A 24,321-nucleotide genomic window follows, 5' to 3' on the forward strand; every position below is an offset into this window, starting at 1 on the left:
ACACTTTAATATCATTTTTTTCGGCAGGTACATTGACGATTTAATTTTTGTCATTGAGGGAAACAAGGAAACTGTGGATCGTTTTTTACATGAAACAAATACTTTGTCAGGATTTCTTAAATTTACGCTTGGTGACGTTGGATTGTCTGTATGTTACCTGGATGTACACATTTGGTGGGACTACACTGACAACGTTTTTCACAGTGAAATACATAGAAAGAGAACTTTTACTAATGGATACCTACACTACACTAGTGGTCATCCTAAATATATTATTAAAAACATTCCAAGGGGACAGTTTATAAGAGCCAGCCGTATGACCACTAGGGAAATTGATGTCATACATGAATTTCATTACATTGTTCACTTATTTGCTCAAAGAGGACATGATGAGAAGTTTTTAATGGACATTGGACATGAGATTTATAAGAAAAGGACTTCCTTATATCCACCAATATTATTAAAGGGCATAGTTAAAAACAATGTAGTTGACACTCAGTTAAGTAATTGTGTTGGGTCTGACCATTATTGTTCTTTTGAAATGAGTTCTGACTGTTTTCAGATAAGAACTATTATGGAACAAAATTGGAAAATCATTCAAGGAAATCAAGACATTTTCAAAGTTGTTGGTTCTAAACCCAACTTTGTGTTTCGGAAAAATAATACATTAAAAATGATTCTAGAGAGATATAGCACTATTAGTTCGGTCCCAATAACTAAGAAGAAAGGAATGTTTCGATGTAATAATTGTACAGTATGTCGTTTTATTTCTGAAGGACCATGTATAAATGTTGTAACATCTGAAAGAATTTTAGAGGTGCCCGGTTATGCTGATTGTACAAGTCGTGGGCTTGTTTATATTGCTTTTTGCTCTGTTTGCCCAGCTTTCTATGTGGGTATGACCACAAGAAGCTTGGGGAAGCGCATTAAAGAGCATTTATATGCTATTAAGACAAAAAATCTTAACAATGCTTTATACAGGCATTCAACGTCTTGTATAAATTTTAAGAAATTTATGTTTACTGTTTTGGAAATTTGTAGACATGACAAAAGAGCTGGTGACTTTAGGAACTATGTTGAGCAACGAGAAACCTTATGGCAGGTTAGATTGTTTTCTGACAACCCACCAGGTTTAAATGAAACAGTTAACGTGAAATGTTTTTTGAAGCACCGTAAATTAACTATTTCTAAACACAGTAACATAAGAAGTTTGTTAGATTAATTTTAACTTTTATTTTTATTTTTACAAGTGTGTTATTTAATGGTTTAGTACTACTTTTTTATATATTTTTCATACATTTGTTTATTTGTCTTTAAATTTTAATGTTTTATGCAAACTACCATGTGATGCACTAATTGATTGATTTATTTAAACTCTGTTGTGCTCATGCTCATTGTTTTCTGATGAAGTTTTAGTGACGAAAGCGGATATTAAACTTATTATACGCTATTGCTGTGATTCTTCCAAGTGTTCTCCAGTCGATGCTTTTTCTGCCATTGTGACTGCTTTTTTCTATCCATACCATTACTATAATTAGAATTATTGTAGACAGGTTCAGCATGATTATTGTTCTTAACATGTCTATTTTGTCCCAAAGGGGGTAAATAAACTAGTTGGCTTGTCCAAGGTACCTGTGCTTCCTGACCACTTAACACTGGCTTGTTGGCGGACCATTTCTTTTACTTTTTCTGCTTACTTTGTGTTGCAGCCATATGCCTGTTCTTTTCCACATTCTGACCAACTTGCTTTTTTCTCATTGATCTGCAGGACCAATTTTGTATTTGTGATTACCATTTTTTTTTCACAATGTCTTTATTCTGTTTTTTGGATGAACATTGATTAACATGCAATGGCCCACTTCAGCAATCCTGTTTTATTGGCTTCTGAAACCAGTGTACACATTACTGTAGTTTAATTTTTGCTCAGTAGTACAGCTTTCTAGACTGACACAATTAGTTCAGATAACACAAAGCAATGCAGAAACAAGTACTCATAATTTGTCTTATTTTTTTCTTGATAAAGTAGCAGTTAAGTTTGTACATCAGGCTTTAACATTATATTTGTGTGTGATTTTTGCCAATGTCACACCACCTATTACTTGCCACATCTTGGGATTATGCATGCATTGTTGTTTAGATAAAAAGTGGGGGAAAAGGCAGGTGTAATTCCTAGTAATTATTTCTTTCACTGAGGTCAGCATGATGTAGCAACTTCAACTGCTGGGGTTTCAGCAAAGACCATAATGTCACTTGTGGAAACAATTCTTATTTATTTATTTATTTATTTATTTATTTATTTATTTATTCTAACATTTGTTTACCAGTAAAGTCTGGTAAACAAATGTTAAAATAAAAAAAAATAATAAAATAAAAATCAACTGTGAGCCCATTCTTATTTGCAATGGTGATGGACAGGTTGACAGATGAGATCAGACAGGAGACCACATGGACTGTGATGTTTGCAGATGACATTGTGATCTGTAGTGAAAGTAGGGACCAGGTTGTGGAGACCCTGGAGAGGTGGAGATGTGCTCTAGAGAGGAGAGGAATGAAGGACAGCAGGGCGAAGACAGAATATATGAGTGTGAATGAGAGGGAGGATAGAGGAATGGTGAGGATGCAGGGAGTAGAGCTGGCGAAGGTGGATGAGTTTAAGTACTTGGGATCAACAGTTCAGAGTAATGGTGAGTGTGGAAGAGAGGTGAAGAAGAGAGTTAAGCAGGGTGGAATGGGTGGAGAAGACTGTCAGCAGTGATATGTGACAGACAGGTACCAGTAAGAGTGAAAGGGAAGGTCTCCAAGAGGGTAGTGAGACCAGCTATGTTATATAGGTTGGAGACGGTGGCATTGACAAAAAGGCAGGAGTCAGAGCTGGACGTGGCAGAATTAAAGATGTTAAGATTTGCACTGGGTGTGATGAGGATGGACAGGATTAGGAATCAGTATATTAGAGGGTCAGCTCAAGTTGGACAGTTTGGAGAGAAAGCCAGAGAGGCGAGATTGCATTGGTTTGGACATGTGCTGGGGAAGGATGCTGGCTATATAGGGAAAAGGATGCTAAGGATGGAGCTTCCAGGTAAGAGGAAAAGAGAAAGGCCTAAAATAAGGTTTGTGGATGTGGTGAGGGAGGACATGCAGGTGGTTGGTGTGACAGAGCAAGATGCAGAGGACAGGAAGAAATGTAAACAGATGATCCGCTGTGGCGACCCCTAATGGGAACATCTGAAAGAGAAGAAGAAGATTACCGGGAAAGTGTGACTTTGAATGAAGCCAATTTTCGGTGGAGGCCTGTGGAGAAACACTCCAGATGCATGTCTTTGTAACGTGGGAGGAAACCAGAGCACCCGGTGGAAACCCACATGAACACAGGGAGGACATGCAGACTCCACACAGAAGGCACCCCAGCCGAGAATTGAACTGGAGAACCTCTTGCTGTGAAGCGACAATGCTACCACTGCACTGTTCAACTAACATTATTAGTTTGTGATATCAAGAAGTGAGGCAGGACCTTCTAGAGTTTGTACTCAGAAAGAAAGACAGAAACATCACTTGCCTACCAGGCAATATCTGTATTTTGCACACCCTCTGAGAAAGTGCAATGTCCCAAAGCTGTGTAGTCTCACCATTTACTAATACAGAAGATTTACTCTCACTGACCTTATGTCTGTGACACAGTGCATTATGACCTCCCAGTTTACAGCAAGACACTGTTTGCTAATAAGGTAAGTTAACTGTCATTAATGAGCTTTTCAAGCATGATCCATGCAAGGGAAAATACCATATATACGAACGTATTAGAGCAGCAGGAAAGAGGAGTGCACAGAGAAAACATACACCGAACCGAGGAGAGCATGCATACTACACACAGTGAGAGAAGAGGAGTGAACCCTAGGGAAATGTGAGGTGGAAATCTTAACTGGTGAGATACCCCCCAGGAATTCATTAAAGTTCCTAGCATATGGCTTGTTCTAGAAAGACCCAAGCTAGCCGTGATGAGGTAAGAACTCATTAACTGATCTTCATACTTCCTGAATCGCAGTTACTAATGCAAAGTGCAGATCACGGCTAATCTGCACATTGCAGTAGTAACCTTCTGTTCATGTTGGCAGTGGAATCTGCCCTCCAATCAATCTCACACAGACACGCACATAAATACAAACACACACACACACACACACACACACACACACACACACACACACACACACACACACACACACACACACACACACTCAACAGTCCTTGTACCTGTCCCCTCCTTCCCATGGTTCTCCACATCCCCATAACACTTTAGTGTCATTAGAGCACATATTTATTAGGTCCTGGTGGTCTAGTGTATCCCCCCCAACCCCTGTCACAATTCCAGTGCTGTTATGGCACTTTAAAGAGTCACCCCTGATGGTCTAGTAGTCTGCCACCTTATTAAAGTCTGTGACATTATGTTGCTTCACTTTATCCCTGGCATTCAATGGTTCGCCCAACCTTCCAATCCCAGTACTGTCACTGGTACCATTACAGCACTTTAGAGTGTGTTCAGTGCCCCCCCCCCCCATGCTCTGTGCCTAAGGCGATTTTAAGGAGTATTCCCTGGTTTCTAGTGTATCTCCCCGCTCCAGTCTCTGAAGTAATGTTAGTGCCATTATGGCACTTGAATATGTGGCCTCTAGTGCCCCCCCCCCCCACCATGTTCATGTTCAGTGGTTGAACACGTTTTAGCTGCATTCGCTATTGTGAAGTCGTGGGGATGGCTGTGCTGATCTGTACAGCCAAGCTTTTTCTTGGTGCCTTCCTAAAGGTGGTTCCAAGGAGAGAGCCCATGGCTAATTAGTATGTCTCATTGATATTCAGTATGGATGTGGAGCCAGCCCTTCGTAGTGCTGCACATCTTTGTGTTAGAAGAGCATGCAGCACCATGTAAGGGTGCCTGCTAAATAGCAAAAAGGTACAACAACACGTAAACTTTTGTGTACATGTCTGAGGTTAACATGATGTAGCAACTTAAACTGCTGAGGTTTCAGCAAAGACCATAATGCCATTTATGGAAACCTTATTAGTTTGTGATATCAAGAGGTGGGGCAGGGCCTTTATGAATTCAGCCCACCATTGTCTGCTATATGTAGATTAATGAGTGAGAGAAAAGTAAGTAAATTTATTTATTTTTTGTAATTTTCTTCCCCTATTATACTAAGGAGAGTAATCTGAATGATAGACTGTAGTATGGGCTGTCAGACTGAGTTGAGGTTAAGAGTTACAGGTGTATAGCAAACAGCACTTGTAGATATCTTTGATGCTAAAATAGTTTTCGCCTTATTAATTTGAATAACTTCCCATTAAAGTGGAAATCCTACATCACACAATAGCTGTTACATGAGTAACATTTTGCTAATACCATTTTGTGTATAGTTTATATGTTTATCCACCTAACAGTGCAGACATTTTTCATTATTTATGATATATGACATATGTCTTGCTTACTTTCAGGAATTTTCTATGGTACATTTGCTGTCAGCCTTGGAGGAATGGGAACAATTAAATGTGAGAAAACTGGCTACAATGCAGAGATTGACTTCGGAGAAAAGGTTAGAATAATTCTAGGAATGACAAAAAGTTGAATTATTCAAAAGTAATATTTCTCCTGTTACTGTAAAATTTTAGTTTGAAATTAATTATTATTATTAATATATTATCTTAAGTTTGATGTGCATGTCAACAAAACAATCAAAACCATTAACAGAAAACTGGGCTCACTTTATAGGATAAAGCCATTCCTTACCCCATATGCTAAGACCTCCATTGCCTGCTCCCATCTACTCTCTACACCCTACTATGCTTCCCCTTTACTGGCCAACCTAAATAAATCTGATCTTACTAAACTCTCAAGCTGCTATAATAACATAGCTAGATTTGCAACTGGTCTACCCTATAGAACCCATCATTGTAAAAATCTAAATGATCTCGGATGGCTAGAGCTACCCAGGCAGATTCAGTATAATCAACTCATTGTTGCTTACAAAGCACTTAACCAACCAGGTAATACACCTGCCCTGAAAAACATCATCTACCCCAACTCCAACTCCAAATCACTCCGGTCATCTAACAGACTACTAGTGCAAACCATCAAATCCAACAACTCAGCTGGTGACTCCCTGTTTGCCAACTCTGCTGGCAAAATTTGGAATTCCCTTCCTGCTAAAATTACCCTGGATACCACCCTATCTCAATTCAAAATAGCTCTCAAGGAGTATTTCAAGTCTCAATGGATATGTCCCTGCTCCAAGCCTGACTAAATCTTTATGCATACTGGTGTATCTATCCTATGTCTGTAAGTGCTACTCAGATATCTTTGTTAAGCCAGTTTAGAAGATTATTAGACTGTACAAATTTAAATGTACTAGAATAAGTGGTATATTTCCATAAATTTAACTAGACTGTAAAATGTGTTATATTTGTATTATGTTATGATTACTCCTGTTCAACATGACATTGTAATGATTGTATATGTATACCTTTGGAGCTTTTCTCCCCGGGACGCCGCTGAAAATGAACATGTATCCAGTCGGACTATCCCAGTCAACAAATGTAAAACAAGTAAATAAATAAAATGATGCTCTTCTGTCAGTGTTTAGCAAATGACAGACTTATTGAGTAATTCAGCAGCCTACTGGATTGATAGCCTGAGTATTACTTGTCCTACTTCATTCTTTTGGGGGGGGGCAACATATTGGCTACATTTGATGTGAGGCTGCAACTGGTGTTTCAGTGACCTAGATTAGTCATACCATCTCATGCCATCCTCAGGGAACCTGTTGTTCAGAATAATGCTGTTATCTGGATGAAGTGTAGTCTGTAGTCTCTGCCTTCCAGATTACGAACACAAATGTCAAAAGCAGTGATTCCACCTCTGGTTTCTTCATGAATTTTATTTATTTACAATATGATAACTGGGTAGATGAGCTGGACAGCTGACCCTTTTCAGTCACAACCCAGGTACAAGTCTACAAATAAGAAAGCACAAAACAGTACAGTATTCAACAAGCAAAGAGCAGGAAGTTTAGGAAGTACATAAACATTTTTAATGTTTAATGAACTTACAAACCAATATAGGTAGAACAAATGTCACCATTAGCTTGTGTGCTGACAGCAGGTGCATCTGGATTCTTTTTGCAAATGTTGCCTAAGATGCTTTTTGAATGTTGACACATGTTCAAGGTTTCTTATGTCTGTAGGCAGTTGGATCGACATGGCAGGTCCTATTCTTGAATGAGCTTTTTCTTCGATAGTAAATTTACACTGCTATGTTCTCTCCTCAGAAGTATACCAATCCATCAGTCTGTTTCCTTCTTCCATCATAACTGGCAGTCCTTTTTATGATGTTTTTATGGCAGTACAGTAGTGTAGTAGTACGCCTTCTGCCCTAGAAAATGTAGTTTTCAGCTGGGATGTCTTCTATAAGGAATTTACATGCCTTATCTCTCTCTCTCTATGCATGAGCTTTTGTGGGATGCTACAGTTTCCTCTTACAGGTGGCAGTTGAATGTGTGTTGCTCCAGAATGCATGCAGATTATTAGAGAGTGTGCCTGAGTATTACTTGTCCTACATCATTGACTTCAGTGGCTGGGTTGGTGCTCCTTGTGGGATAAGTTTTAATCACTGCCAGGCAACCGTTTGGTGAAAAATCGGACTCTGAGTCCCTTTCCACCCTGAACTGTATTAAGTGAATAATAAAGTCCCTTTCCACCCTGAACTCTATTAAGTAAATAATAAAGAATGAAAGTAATCATTGTAATTTATTTATTTGTTCGTTTCTTCCTTCAGTTAGTTTTGTTTGTTGACTAAGATAATGAACTGTTCTATTTGGACCCATTTAACCGCTGCATGTGGTATACAAATCCAAACACAGTAAGCTGTGCCAGGTACAGAATAAGCTGCATCCGTATACATCTATAAATGCATGCTATACAGAAATCCTATAATCATTAGGACAGTTCTATGGGCAACTTTAACAGCCACAGTTTAAATGAGTAAGCAGTAACATAAGTTGCTTAGGCAAACAAAACTCTTATCAGAGGCAAAGTTAAAATCAAGATAGACATAAAATATGTATACATTTATCTTTAACCAGCAATTACATGGTGCAAAATACTTGATAATATTTGTGTCATGTTAAGGAAGTGAACTAATCAGATCAATTATTACAGTAATTCTGAGTTAAATAAATATGGAAACTACATTTTTATGGGGAAGTTGCTCAAGCTTTTGCAGATAAGATTGGCAAGGTAATGGAGTTCTTCTGCTTGGAATCACCTATTTAACTTTGCAGTGATGCCTTTACAGGTATACTAGGTAATTGCTGGGCTGAGTTTCTTTATGTTGATTATGCTAATGGAATGAAGATGGTCTCTTCTTTCTGGCTTACCCACAGTGAGATGCCCCTTATTCCCATAAACTTGATAATATCTTCCCATGAGTCATTTTTCCAGACTGGTAGATTAGTGCTGAGAACCAGGATGCTTCCATTTATTAAAAGAGAGACCTTGACTCTCATGAGTTTGTACCATTTGTGTCATCTGCCTGTCTCTAAACTTCCCATTGTTGGAAAGGTTATGAGAATGTGATGGATACACATTTCATGGCCTCTTAAACTCTTGCCAGGGCAGTTTTAGATTCAGGCACTACATCAAAAAGCCCTTATCTATATAGTTAGTGATCTTCTGTTGCCAAGGGAAAAAGGAAAACTCATTCTTGGTCCTCTTGATCTCTCAGTACCATCTGACAGTCTACACCATGGGATTCTTTTGAGGCACTTGAAATGTTATTGTCACATTACAAGCATTGTTCTAACCTATAACTTGTCAGGCCACTTCTGTTGATTAGTTTCCATTCTTAACTTTTCATATCCTTTAACGTAGAATGCAAGGTATCTTAAAGCTATGGTTTGGCCCTTTTAATGCTCATGTTGTACATATTTCTATTTGGTGAATTCCTTGACGGGAAGTGTTTTTTTTATTATTTTCATATGCTGAAGATATTCACCTCTCCCTCCTTGCCTCAGGAATCTGAACCAGACATTAATGGCATAGAAGATATTTAGGCTCAGTTGTGCAAAGGTGATGTAAAACTGTATAAAACTTATTCTTACAAAAACAGAAACCATACTGAAGCAGTCTTCTATGTACCTGATAACCTTAGTAAGTTATATGGAAATTCAGTTGGAAGTTGTTTCCTTGTCCTTGAAGTGGTTCCCTGTAGGCTGACTCTCAAGGTCCAGGTTTTGGTGATCATTAAGACATTTTGTTTCCATACAAAGAAGCCCATAGCAACCCCTGTTACTTATTTAAAAGGTCCTCTTCAAAATATATGTAAAAAAATAAATTTTCAAAACCAACTTCATAAAGAAAACTAACAAATTAATCAATACAGCATTTAAAAATGCATTAATTTAGAATTTCATTAGCCTGGTTCTGTATTACTTCATTGAAGATACACCTCATCGAATGGCATTTCATCAGAAATGCCATTCATGAAACCCCCATACTTCCCGCTAAGTATATATACCAACTCCCAGATTGCACTACAGTAGGAAAAGGGCAAAGTTCATGATTTCCACTGTAATACAATGTCAGTCAGAACACTTCAACGAATGGCATATTCAATAAAATGTCCAAAACACGATTTGATGATGTACTATGGACCTGTGAGAGCCCTACTGAATGCGTTAAACAAGAAAATAAATTTGTAACATCTATGGTTACAAACATGTCAAGTGAATTAAAAACTTTTTTGGTCAGACCTGTTAAGAAGTGCAGGGAATCCTACCACAAATGTGTAGGAAATTGATAGTTTTTTGTCAACAAATATCCCCAATGTGACAAAAGGAGATACTGCCAGCACAGCTAGCTGGAATTTTGTAAATAATTATATGTCATTGGTGAATATCAAAATGATTTATATAAGATGCTTGTGTTACAAATGTATTAGAACTGTATGTCATGTGTATATCAAACTGCTTGTACAGACATGTGTGTTGAAAAGGTATTTGCAAACTTCTGTTTGAAATGTAACCACAGTATGCTCTACTGGAAGAGAACAGAAATGTACATGCACTGTTGTAACTGTTTAAATGTATATATTTTATCAGTGAAAACTGGAATACAGGAGGTTATCTTCAGTCCAGCAAACTTTAGAAAAATATCTGAATGTAAATTACTTTACAGGACGCAATAAAGAGGCTATCTCTCAAGTTTTCAATGAAGCTAGAGACACAAGGTCTGTACTAGGAAGGTTTCTGTATTGTTCTTGGAGTGAACTACTTGCTACTTTTGAAGCATGAAGGAATGAAATTGTTTTATGACTTCCAGCATCTGCCAAAGATCTGAGGAAAATCCCTTGTCTGTATATTTTTACAGGTAGATGCTAAATGCTGACAGCTTCTAGCAATGGGGGGTTTGGCCTGGGTACTAGAAGTCAAATGACCATAAATTATGTAATTCTTCAAGCTATCCCAGCAATAATATTTCAGATATTCATTTGAGAAATCTCTTAGTGAGACAGAGCATTCTGCATTCTGTCTTGGACCTGACAACAGCAAAAAGAACCATTCACCACATCTGCCTTGCTCTAATGAAGTAAGTTTCTAGGGAACAGTATAATTCTGTTAGATACAGTCAGGAATATTGTGAAGTTTAGTTTAGATGTTTTGCTTTATTTGTGTGAGCCTGTACTGCAAAGCTGTTTTAAATATTTCCTGTGGTTTCAAACTCTGATGTCATTGTGAAAATATATTTAATGTTGTCTTGTTCTTTTATTATTTATTATGAAATATATTTAAACCTTTCATTGTGGCTGATGTGTGTGGAAATATTTAAGTTTTGAGAGTACTTGCATATTTATTTGGTGACACCGTGTGGGCCACTCCTAATAGCCTTGCTAAACTACCATTTGTATTAATATTAATATCACTCAATATATTGGGTACCCTTGGAAGACCCTTGAAGTAGTTGATAAGGGTTGACTGGTGGCAGTGAAAACTACCTTATAGTCTGGGTAGAAGTGGGTATAGCTAATAAACCTGTGCCATCCTTTCCCAGGTGTGTGTATGTGTAAATCAAACCTCAAAGAGTGTGTGTGTGTCAGGTACTTGGGCAGGGACATGAAGCACTGTTTGGACAGAGAGGTTGCTGGAGGTCTTGGCTTGGTCAATCAACTGAGATCTTAACTCTATAGCTGTGCCAGTGGGGAGTCTTATTGGGGATCTGGAGAAAGAGGGAGAAACCATCCCAGGACTGACTGTGGTCTCTGTCTGCTCTTAAGGGAAATTGCACTTGATGCAGAGAGTTGCATCTGGAAATACTCTGTATGTACTTGTCATCCTCTCAGTGAACATCCCCAACTGTTGCCAGTGGTGAGGATCGAGACTCCTTGATTACTGGTCCAGTGGAGGGTCATCACATTTGGGTAGGCAGTGGTGGGATATCCATATCACATTTGGTTGGCAGTGGTGGGATCACCACATCACATATTGAGATTCAGTGGTGTGCATATTGAACTCCTGTAGCCTGTAAACAGTGGTCACTAAAGCAGGTGTTTTGTACTCCCAAGCAGTCACATGGCAGACGTTCAGAGTTTCACATCATGATAGTTTTATTTATTTTTTTGTTAGCTTAGTTAGTCAGGGAGAGCAGGCAAGGATATCAGGAGAGGATTATGGCAAGCTGTCAAGGATCCAGTTGGCTGAGATGTGCCAAGCCAAAGGAGTGGTGCATGCCAACCTGACTAACATGGAAATGATTGCAGCCTTAGGTACAGTTGCACCATAGACCAGCAACCAGGAAGAAAGCCGGAATGGCCTTGGGGATGTACAATTCTCAGAAAATGGACATCTCAACTTTGCCGCAGAGGACTTAAAAATCTTTCTGGAGTTAAAGAGACTTGAACTGGAGGCAACATGAAAAGGAAATGCTGACTCCTCGCCAGGGTCATGGAGGTAACGGGGAAGGGAGTAACCAAACTCCAGAAGCAATAAAAGTCAGTACATTTCTTCCACAATTTACAGAGGGTGTTAATTTTGATAGTTTTATTCGTATGTTTGAAAGGGTATGTGAACAGTATAATCTGGACCAAGGGCTATGGTTACTGTTCTTGACCCCTTACTCTATGGTAAAGCTGTAACTGCTGTTTCTAAATTGTCTGATACTGATTGCTTAAATTATAATACAGTTAAAAATTGTTTATTGGAGTGTTTTGAGTTAACACCTGAAGCTTAAAAAAATGTTTTGTGAGCATAGACGCAAGGCAGATGAAAGAGTGTATGTGAATATATTGCTGAGTTAAGCACTTATTTTCATAGGTGGGTGAGTGAGTGTCTAGTCACCACTTTTGAAGGGCTGGCAGACCTTTTGGTGAGGAACAAGCCCATAGCACTTTGCCTGAGGACATGAGAATCTGGTTGGCAGATAGAGAATGCAAAACCGCAGATGAGATGGGGAAAAAGGACACCTATACCTAGCAAGAAGGGCATCACTGCACAGGAAAGGGATACCCAGTGCTGCACATGAGTCTAAGGGAACCCATGGTGGGAAGCCTAAACCACGCCAACAGGGTCTGACAGTAACTGGGGAAGCCACTAGTTCAGGTACACAGCCAAGAGCAAGGGTTAAATGTTTTAAATGTAACGAGCGGGGCCATGTATCATATAGATGTCCATGGGGACAAGGTAGGGGAGGCAGCATGTGGGAATAACGGAATGCCAGTGGTAAGTTGTCTGGAGACAATAAAGGTACCACATTACCACAACAGGTTATATCCTATCTTAGTAGATGGGAAACAGACCACTGCTAAGAGAGACACAGCCTCTGACCTAACCACTGTGAAGCCTGTAGTGGTTAAAGAGGAGCATTACTTGCTTGGGCAGTCTACTCCAGTCAGAGCTTTAGGAGGGACTCCATTCCAAATACCTTTGGCTAGGAATTACCTTGACTGTGGGGATGGAAAAGGAAGCAAGCAAGTAGCTGTGTTTGAGGATATCCCTGCAGAAGTCCTGATAGGGAATGATTTTGATAATGCAGTACTTTGTGTGCATGCAGTTACACCCATTCAGGCTTGGAGAGAGGCATGTGGGTCTGGTAGTTTGGGGGAGACCCAGATAGACCTCACACTTGAAGCCAGGACTGCTGAGGTGGCTACTTCAGGGAAGGAGTTACCCTGTAACAGTGAGGCTGAAGGTGATCCACAGCTGCTGGTGGGTACTGATGCTCCCTTGGATAGAGTGACTGCAAGAGCAGAAGTAATAGTATTACCCGGGTCTAAATCATATGAGCAAATCGCACAAATTGTGAATGGTCATAATATTGAACATACCGAACTTTGAAGTGCTTTTTCTGAGATTGCGGTACAGTGAAGAATGGGATATTTGCTCTTTCCTCACTGTAGTGCGATCTCAGAGTCGGACTATTTATTTAGCGGGGGTGTGGGTGGTAGCCAGGAAGGCGGCTGATTCTCAAGGAAAAGGGGAATCTGTATACTGGGACAAAGGCTCACTGTATAGAGAGTGGGCCCCCTGAAGGAGGGCTAGAAGGTGAGAGAATACAGCAGTTGATAATGGCCAGAGCCTATCATCTGGCACTTCTAGCCATAGCCCATGACATTCCCTTTTTGGGTCATATGGGCATAAAGCATACAAAGAAATGTATTATACAGAACTTTTATTAGCCTGGGATTTCCAAGGATCTAACAGGGTACTGCACGACCTGTGAGAAGTGCCAAAAATTAGGCAAGGCAGGAGACAAGGTCAGAGATCCTTTGATGCCTTTGCCTGTGATTGAGGAGCCATTTCAGACGGTAGCTATGGATATTGTGGGGCCTCTGAGTACCCCAAGTTATACAGGGAAGAAGTATTTCCTAGTGGTAGTAGATTATGCTACCAGATACCATGAGGTGGGGGCTCTGTCCTCCACTGAGGCAGAAAAGGTGACAAATGCTTTCTTAGAGATTTTCATCAGGGTAGATTTCCCAAAAGAAATACTGATGGACAAAGGTGCCAATTTCCCATCAGACCTGCTGGCTTGTGTGTGGGAGTGCTATGGGGTGAAGCACGTAAAAAGCACCCCCCTACCACCACCAGACTAATAGTCTTGTGGAGAGGTTAAACTCTACACTAAAGACTGTGCTACGGGCATTTGCAAAGCAGTTTAAGAGGGAGTGGGACACATATTTGCCCCATCTGTTCTTTGCTTACAGAGAGGTGCCCCAGGAATCCACAGGTTTTTCAACCTTTGAGTTGTATGAGCATAGGGTGAAGGGACCTCTAGATTTGATTTGAGATGAGTAGGAGGATAGGTGTGAATCCCACAAGGAGTCTGTTGTGGCATATCTCTTAAACCTCAGGACAAGGCTCACAGAGCTCATGGGTTTGGCTCAGGGCAACCTGGCAGAAGCCTAACAGCAGAAAAATGCTCAAGCCAGAGAGTATGCTGTAGGACAACAGGTTATGGTTCTCATTCCTGTCAGACACAACAAGCTGCAGGCAGCTTGTGAGGGACTATTCAAAGTGGTAAGGAAGGTCAATGATGTTAACTACATGGTAGAATTGCTAAGCAGAAGGCAGGGGTACACACTGTACCATGTCAACATGATGAAACCTTACCATTATAGGGAGGCAGTGGTGCTAAGTATTTGCAGTAGAAGGCAGAAGGAGTCTGAAGGGGGATCTATGGCTACAGGGAGCCAGCCAGCAAAATGCCAAATATCTATGGTGAACTATAGGGTGCAAGCAATAATATGACAGTGCAACACTGTAACAGGTTCAGCAATGCAAAGGCAGCTGGGATCTCAAGACAGGGTATGGGGTAATGTATTCACAGATAGGTTCATTCCTCTCAAGCAACGTTTCTCAAGGGTCACTTGAAAAACTAGCTTGTTTCTTTAAAGGGGGGAAGAAGTATGATGAAAGGAGATACTGCCAGCACAGGTAGCTGGAATTTTGTAAATAGTTATATGTAATTGGAGAATATTGAAATGATTTATATAAGATGCTTGTGTTACAAATGTATTAGAACTGTATGTCATGTATATATTAAACTGCTTTTACAGACGTGTGTGTTGAAAAGGTATTTGCAAATTGCTGTTTGAAATAAAACCACAGTGTGCCCTACAGGAAGAGAACAGAAGTGTATGTGCAGTATTGTAACTGTTTAAATATATATATATATATATATATATATATATATATATATATATATATATATATATTTTTTTTTTTAACAGTGGAAACTGGAATACAGGAGGTTAACCTCAGTCCAGCAAACTTTAGAAAATTATCTGAAATTAAATTACTTTATAGGAAGCAATAAAGTGGCTATCTCTCAACCTTTCGATGCAGCAAGAGACACAAGGTCTGTACTAGGAAGGTTTCTGTATTGTTCTTGGAGTGAACTAAGTGCTACTTTTGAAGCACAAAGGAATGCAATTGTTTTATAACTTCCAGCATTTGCCAACGATCTGAGGAAAATCTCTTGTCTGTATATTTTCCAGGTAGATGCTAAATGCTGCCAGCTTTTAGCAGTGGGGAGGTATGGCCTGGGAACTGTAAGTCAGATGACCAGAAATGACATAATTCTGCAAACTAGCCCAGCAATAATATTTTAGACATTAATTTGAGAAATCTCTTAGTGAGACAGAGCATTCTGCATTCTGTCTTGGACCTGACAACAACAAAAAGAACCATTCACCACATCTGCCTTGCACTAATGAAGTGAGTTTCTAGGGAACAGTATAATTCTCTTAGATACAGTCAGGAATATAGTGAAGCTTAGTTTAGATGTTTTTCTTTATTTGTGTGAGCCTGTACTGCAATATTATTTTAAGTATTTCCTGTGGTTTTGAACTCTGATGTCACTGTGAATATATATTTAGTATTGTCTTGTTCTTTATTATTTATTATTAAATGTATTTAAATATTTAATTGTGGCTGATGTGTGTGGAAATATTTAAGTTTTGAGAGTACTTGTATATTTATTTCGTGACACTGTGTGGGCCACTCCTAATAGCCTTGCTCTTGGTCAAACTACCATTTGTATTAATATTAATATCACTCAGTATATTGGGTACCGTTGGAAGAGCCTTAAAGTAGCTGATAAGGAGTTACTGGTGTCAGGGAAAACTACCTTATAGTCTGGGCAGAAATGGGCATAGCTAGTCAACCTGTGCCAGCCCTTCCCAGGTGTTGCGTGTGTAAATCAAACCTCAGAGAGTGTATGTGTTAGCTACTTGGGCAAGGACACAAAGCACTGGTGTGGCAGAGAGGGTGCTGGGAGGTCTTGGCGTGGTCACTCAGCTGAGATCTCAACTCTATAGCTGTGCCATTGGGGAGTCTTATTGGGGATCTGGAGGCAGCCCCAGACTGACTGTGGTCTCTGTGTGCTCTCAAGGGAAATTGCACTTGATGCAGAGAGCTGCATCTGGAAATACTGTGAGTGTACTTGTTATCCTCTCAGTGAATGTCCCCCACTGTTGCCAGTGGTGAGGATTGAGGCTCCTTGATTACTGGTCCAGTGGAGGGCCATCACACCCAAGGTTTGTGTAATGGATCCAGCTGTGTCAACAATAGGACACAAAGGGGGAACATTTAATTTCTTATCTACCTTAGGTATACCAAATATGGTAGGTATTATTGGATTTTAACTTTCAAAAAACTATACACTTCTCAGGAAATCTGCTTTGTATCAATAAATCATATAAGCAGACCTCAGTCTTTTTATAAGTGACATTCAACTCACTGTGTGATACTTGTTCATAAGACTCTTCATTATTTAAAGTAGATAACATTTTCTCAGTATAATCTTTATAGAGTCCATAGTAGCAAGTCCTACGCCTTTGTTGGGTTTCATTAACCTTATATTTCTATTGGGTGTCAGTTCAGCCAACAATTTCCTTTCATTCATATCTGCATAACAATACATTGATCTACTTCTTTTCTATACAATGTCCTAGTGTCCTTTTCACACAATGTTTCAAAACAATCCAGCAAAGGATATAAATGGGGTTAAATGTCCCTTTTCTTTTTAAACAAGTACCCTCCCATGTCTCGTTGACTTTACTCTGTCTTTGATTTAATATTTTTAAATTCATTTTCCTTGTAAAGAGACATAGTTTGAGCAAAATCAGGACAAAGGTGTACCCATGATAAAAAAAAGTTTATTATATGCCTCACTAATATATATGCTACTACAATTAAATATTTTACATCATGCACAGTCAAACAAACATGGTTTAAAACAGTACTTTTATAATTTGACTGAATTAATTCATCATTTCCAACATCTGTTACCTGCACCTTCCTCTGTTCTACAGATGAAAATTGTTGGCCTGGTAATAATTGTTCTTGTTTTGTGGACTGGTATTCCTTCTCCATTGTAAAATCCTGTCAGAATGTTGCAGGGGCAGGAACAATAAGCAGTTACTGATGTTCTTGCTGTTGTTTTCTCTCTCTCTTTCATTCAATGGTTCTGCACTTTTGGTAGAATTATGAACATATGATTATTATATTTCTGCCCGTGTGATAATAGACAGAAAAGAATATGAAGGTCACAAGACCTATCTGTTTCCAATTCCCTCTGTTTATCATTCCAGTTACTGTCTCAGTTGTCTTTTACTCTTTTAGAAACTCCTTCATAATTGGTACACTCCTTCTGAATAATAAATAACTTTTAATAGAGGTATCTAACTACTTGATTTCCCATGACAACTTGTCCATCTTGTTTAATACCTTCTTTAAAAAAACTATTATTTAAATATAAAGCTCTAAATTTATTTAATTTCTTTTCAACATTCTCCATCTGGACAGCCAATGTCTCTATTTCAGACTCATTGTCCATATCAAAATTAAATTTAATTGTAACCTAAAACCAACTATTGAACTTGTTCTCAGTAGCACCCCCATTCAGGTATTTGAGTCTGTACTGATTTCACTCATTGTCCAGGGGGCATATCATCATCACCCCACTGAGAATAACTCATTCCAGGAACACATATTAAGTTTTCCTTTGAATTTCCATTCTTGTTTTCAGTTGAGGAGGACACATTCTGGGTGATCTGCATCACAAGTTGAGTCAAATTTCTGACAGTCTGAGATAAGTTTCTCAAATTCATTTGGCCATTACTGTGGCTAGGTGTACCCATAACTCCACCAAAGGGCACAAAACAAGCACTCGTAAACCAAACTAAGTGCACTCATTACAGAACAAGCAATAACCAAAACATGTCAGGATATTAGGTGGTGGGATTGATGGCATTTCCAGTGATCCATTTGGAACCATCTATTGGATTATATTTTACATATCTTGCCCATTCATGTGGAACCAGTTACCTTCCTGATTTTGAAATGCTGTTCTGATTACTCCTTCAGGAAGAATCTGATGTGTCACCAGTTTCAGTCACAGGAAATATTAAAATAACACAGATGAGTAGATTCACACAGATATAGAAAAGTAGTGCTTCACTAATCTCACTATATTTTCCTGACTAATCTAAAGAATTACTATTTCCTGGTCACTTACTAGACCAAGGCAAGATGAAGTAGACGTGTGGTCCTCCTTCTTTGTCAGTTTGTCAGGTTCAAAAAACAGACTGCCTTGAGACTTCAGTCTCATCTTGTATTAAAATATCATTACAGAGCTGGCTTACAGAATGACATCACACACATCTGGTCATATGACTTCTATTTACCATACTACCCTCTTGGCTAGAAGCTGCCAGGATCTTGCACATAGTTGTTACCGTGCACACAGATAGAGCTTTGCTAAGATGTGTTATAGCATCTAGAAGCTATAAAACCATTTCAACACTTCCACCCTTCTAGAGTAGTAATCAGTTTACTGCTAGAGACAATACAAGGATTCCTAGTCCTTGTTTTCACAGACATTTTGTCTCTGGCTGCAATCAGAACTGTAAGATACAATCTTTATGACCTAAATTAAGTAATTTAATTTTGTGCTATTTTTCAAAGATAGCTGGACTGAGATTAACCTCTTCTCTTCCAGTATCCTCTGTTAACATATACACATTTCCATAGTTACAACACTGCAGTCTGATACAAATGTATGTTTCTTATCTGTCCAGTAGGACACACTGTTTATAAATGTTTAACACAAGCAGCTTTACAAATACATTTTTCATCACAAGCATCTGTACAAATCAGTTTGATATACAAATAGGTTCATAGGTTCATAGGTTCATACTAGGCTATCTGCCCTAGGGCATTTATAAGCCTAGCCAGAGTATGTTTGGCTTTCGCCACCCATTTTAAATTAATTTTGCTATGCCCTTTTTCGAGCTTAGTATACTGTGCCTCTGTCTAACAGTGACACAGAAGTGATACCCGGGGTAAACCTATGATCTCCCATCCACTCATCAAGACTCCTCTTGAAGAGAATCAATGAGGGACTCTGCCTAACCTGGACTGGGATTTTATTCCATAGTGAAGGGAGCCTCTGGGTTATGAATCTGTCCCCCCAGCATGTCCTATTTATTTCAGTGCTGAGGTTCAAGTCTCTCGAGCGTGTAGCTCGATGGGATTTGGATATTTTGAGGTGCAGCATGTCCCTTAATTCCGGGTTGGACATGGCCTTATATGTCAGGCACAGGTCAGCTCTGAGCAGGCGGTATGCCACTGAGTAGAGCTGGAGTTTCTTTAACCGGGCAGCATATGGCATCTGTTTGAGCCCTTTGATCCTCTTGGTGAGGTACTTTTGGGGTCTTTCCAGTTGCTGCAGGTGTTTGGTAAGGTACATCCCAAAAGGGGCATTGTACTCTATTATGGGCCTGATGAGGGATGAGTAAAGAGGCACGATGACCTCCCCTAATCTAGATGTGAATCCCTTCATGATTAGGTGGGCTATATAAAATGTTTTTCTAACCACTTTGGCCACGTGGTTATCAAATGAGAGATTGCTATCAACTTGGGTCCCCAGGTCCCTAATTACTTCTTCTGTACTTAATGGATTACCACCTATGTAGTAATTTGTGGGCACTTTGTTTTTGCCAAAGGGAATGACTATACACTTTTTGGTGTTTAGCTTGAGGCCATGGCTCTGGCACCAGTGTCTGTTTCTATGAGGCCCTTTTGGAGGATGCTTGTGTCGGCTGGAGAGTTGATTATGGCGCCCAGTTTGCAGTCATCTGCGAACTTGGTCAGGCACAGTCCTTCCGTGTTGGCCTGTACCTCCGAGAAATATATACCAAACAAGAGCGATCCCAGGACTGAGCCTTGTGGGACACCACTTGTAACTGGTTTGGAGTCTGACATGGCTCTAGCAATTCTAACCATGTGGGTTCTGTCCTTGAGCCAGTTTGCAACCCATCTAGTGACATAGGGGTTTATATTTAAGCTGGTGAGCTTATCTATAATGCCCAAGTGGGGTATTGTATCGAAGGCTTTTGCGAGGTCCAGATAGGCTGTGTGGACCACCTTCCCTTCGTCAATGGCCTTGGTGACTGTTTCAAAGAAGTCAACCAGGTTTAAGAGGCAGGATCTGCCCTTAACAAAGCTGAACTGGGTAGGATCCAGTGTCTGTAGGTCCCCAATATCTTTATTTATGAGGTCCATGATGATCCTTTCCATAGCTTTGCAGACCAAGCTAGTCAGGCTTATGGGGTGATAGTTTCCAGGGTCCGTTGAGGCACCACCTTTGTGGAGTGGGACCACTGTTGCTGTACGCCACTCTTTGGGTACATATCCTGTAGTAAGGCTGAGACTGAACAGTAGTTTTATGTTTGGGTTTAACTCTTCTTGGAGTTCATGTAGGGCAGCCTGGGACACCGTCTGGTCCCATTGATGCTGTGTTTTTGCTTTGGAGAGGCGGCTCCCACCTGAGCATCTGAGATGTCAGGGGCAGCACTCTGCTGGGATAGATATTTGCCCTTTTGGTGGGGAGGAGGGAGAAGTTTGCTGAACCTGTCAGCTAGGATGTTGGCAATGTCTGTGGGATCGGTGTATTTTTTGTCATTTTGGACTAATTCTGAGCATATCTGGGAATTCCCACCCAGGTTCCTAACATAACTAAAGAAAGCCTTGTGATTATCCTTAGTGTCCTGTGCAATTTTTCTCTCGAAGCTGGCCTTTGACGATTTTATGAGTGCCCTTAGTTTTTTGCTAATACTGATCAGAGATGCCTTCCCTTTTTGGAATTTTGCTCTATCATGTAGTAGCTTCCTCCTTCTATTGTATAGTTTGTTTATGGCTGGGGTCCACCAGACAGGTCGTCTGCCTTTGGAGGATTGGGTCTTGGTTTTATTTGGGATTGCATGATCCATGCATTCCTGAAGGTGTTCATAGAATGCATTTATAAAGGATTCTGCGGTCTGGGACGTATTTTCCACAGGCCCAGGGGCTTTGAAGGATTCCACCTCGGTTTTGAGGAGTGTGAAATTTGCTTTAGAGAAGTTTTTCACTGTAGTTTTCTGGGCAGGGGGTGGGGTCGGGATGTGAATATCCAGTGAGATCAGTTTATGGTCTGATCTTACCAGTGAGGGATACACTTGTGGTCTGGAGCATAGAGTCCCCATGTTGGTGATGATCAGGTCCAGTATGTTTTCCCCTCTTGTGGGAGTGGTAACAAGTTGTTCCATAGCATTTGAGTTTATGAATTCTAGGAACCTTTGGGCAAGGGTGTTGGAGCTACAGTAATGCTCCCAATCTATGTTTGGGTAGTTGAAGTCGTCCAATATAATGGTGTTCGGAGAGACCTTCATATTTTCCAGTGTTCTCAGGAAGGCCGAGTGGGGTTCCTGGGTTTGGGAGGGTGGTCTGTAGCAGGCTATAAACTGGAAGGCAGTTTTACCCACTGTTAGTTGCACATGGATAGTCTCTGATGCTTCGTGCTTTGCCACCAACCTGGAGGTGTGGGTATCTTTGATGAATATCGATACTCCCCCTCCTTTTGTGGTTCGGTCCAAGTTTTGGGGCTGAAAAGCATGGTATGAGGTATAACCTGGTAGTGCTGGGGTGCTCTCGGGAGTCCTGAACTAGGTTTCTGTTACTGCACAGATATCAATGTTCTCCATGCTAAGGAGAGTTTCGAGTGCGTGCATCTTGAGGTTTAGACTTCTGGCGTTGAGTAGCATTACTCTTAGTTTCTTATCCCTTGTGATAACTATGGAGGTGGGTTTGTCTTTTGAGCCTTGCCTAAAAAAGGCACTATGGGGGTAGCAAGAGCCTTTGCCAATATCCAAAAGCCCAGGGGTGACAGGTGCAAGCTGTCCCTAGCAAAGCATCGTGGCTTGTCGTGCATATCATCCCAAGCTAACAGGCATTGGATCCCCTTTGAATGACACCAATACGCCAATTGTTGAAATTGATCATCTTGTCTTCATATCGTGGCATCATTCTTGGTGAGGGTAAGATGCTACTCAAGGTCAGGGTCATACCAGCCTGGGCTACATGCTCAGAGAGCTCCTTTATGTCTCTTTTCATGTAGTCCAGGGAGGTACGTTTCAGGTCATTCACACCAGCATGGACAATGACTGAGTCATATTTGTACTTGCCTTGGAGTGACCTGAGTGCTTGTATTATGTGGCGGATCCTAGCGCCAGACATGCTGCTCACCGTGACCTTCTCCTTGTTCAGCCTGGTGAGCGGGATGTCAGTGTGCCTGACGATAGAGTCACCTATTACAAGTGTATCAGGTGTGTTGTTTAGCCTTAAGGGCTGTGACTATTCGGCACACTGGCTTTGTGAGATATGTGTTGCACGTGTTTTGTTTTGGGGTAGCGGTTGCTTGGGTGTCTGCTTTGGAGGTCTCTGCTGCTTAGGCAGATCTTTATTTAGAGCCTCCGAGTATGTTTTTGTGTGATTATGTGTTTGGTTTGCTGTCGTGGTAGGTCTATGTGAGACTGGAATTGTAGTGAGTGTGGTTTCCTTCTCCTCCTGACTGGTTATGCCATTACTGAGTTGAGAGAGCTTAGCCTCCAGTTTGGCTATATGGTTGCATCTCTCACATGTGTTGGAATTTGTTGGGAGGAGGAGAGGGTTGTCTGTGTACATGAGGCAGTTGTAACATTGCCTCAAGATTCCCATATTCACCAGCTGGACCGGAGAGGTGATTGACAACTGACCTTTGGACATGCTAGAATAATATTGGGAATTCCTTTATAATTGAAAACAAGGGCCAATGGGGAGTGAGGGTGTAGTGCTTTTAATTTTTAGTGCTGACTTATAATTGCTTTAGTGAGCAAGTGCCACGTAACAAGTGCAATGTGTTTACAGGTAACTTAAATGCAAAAACGACAAACAGTAACTTTCTTTCAAGCGAAACAAGGAAATAAGTACAGTAAGCAATGCAGATATCACTAGGGATCCACAGAAGCGCTGAGAAGCCGCGTTTTAGGTGGAATTAGCGTTCCAGGGAAATAACAAGCATACAAACAAAGCTAGATTCAGCAGGCCTGGATCTAGTCTATGCTACAGCAAACAAGGTGTACCAATTTCAGTAAGAAGAAATTCAGATATGCATGCACTATAAGCCTTCAACCAGAAATTCCCAGCTCAGAAGGGCAGAGTCCAGCCTCTCCTCCCACAAGAGTGCAGACCACGAACCCTCTTAATGTAAAATAACTGGCCTGAAAGCCCAAGTGCTTAAACCAGAATTAATATACTTTTAGAATAACAGACACTGAGCCCTCAATCAGCAGTTCCCAACTTAGAAGGATGTAAGCTACCTGTTCTGCCACTACAGTGCAGACCACAAACCCTCTCAATGTAAAACAACTGGTCTGAAGCCCAAGTGTTTAAACTAAAAGGCTTAGAATGAGTTACACCAAGCACTAACAAATACAATTGAGAACTTTTAAGATGACGCAAAAGCAAAATAAAGTAGGAAGAAACACAAGTACAGTAAAAGCAGAAGAATTTTTTTTTTTTTTTTTTTTTTAGAAAAGTAGCAAAAGCAGTAGTAAATACAATTCTCATGCAGTGCAAGCTGGCACACTTGAATATGTAGCAATATTAGTCCACACACAGTTTGAAAAAACGTAATTAAATTAAAAAGGACTAAAAGCAAGTGCAGAAAGGGTTTATTAGGTAGAATGCGGTAAAGAGATGTCCTGGGGGAGTGTCGTAGATCAAATCTACAGTGGGGCGGGCACTGCAAAAGCCACCAAATTTAAACTACAACCAAGAATAGGGAGGGCGGGTGGGGAAACAATTTCAACACAGATGTAAGGAATGTGCAAATTATAAAAAAATATATATACTGTTTTCTATATATTTGCAGAGCAGTAAGACACAGATATCAAGCAGACAATTTAGCTCTATAATACAGAATAACACA

At 40.2% G+C, this 24,321-nt stretch overlaps 1 protein-coding gene across 1 annotated transcript in view; it reads left to right on the top strand.

Annotated features, from left to right (window-relative positions):
• Positions 1–24,321, top strand: part of LOC122814267 (oxysterol-binding protein-related protein 8-like) — a 716,151-nt gene that overhangs the window by 413,192 nt on the left and 278,638 nt on the right. Inside the window, exon 12 of the mRNA XM_044086861.1 lies at positions 5,482–5,607. Within this exon, the coding sequence (XP_043942796.1) occupies positions 5,482–5,607 (126 nt within the window). The remainder of the gene's footprint in view (positions 1–5,481; positions 5,608–24,321) is intronic.

This window comes from Protopterus annectens, chromosome 10.part0, assembly GCF_019279795.1.
Source record: "Protopterus annectens isolate FY-2018-M chromosome 10.part0, PAN1.0, whole genome shotgun sequence".
Taxonomy (NCBI): domain Eukaryota; kingdom Metazoa; phylum Chordata; order Ceratodontiformes; family Protopteridae; genus Protopterus; species Protopterus annectens.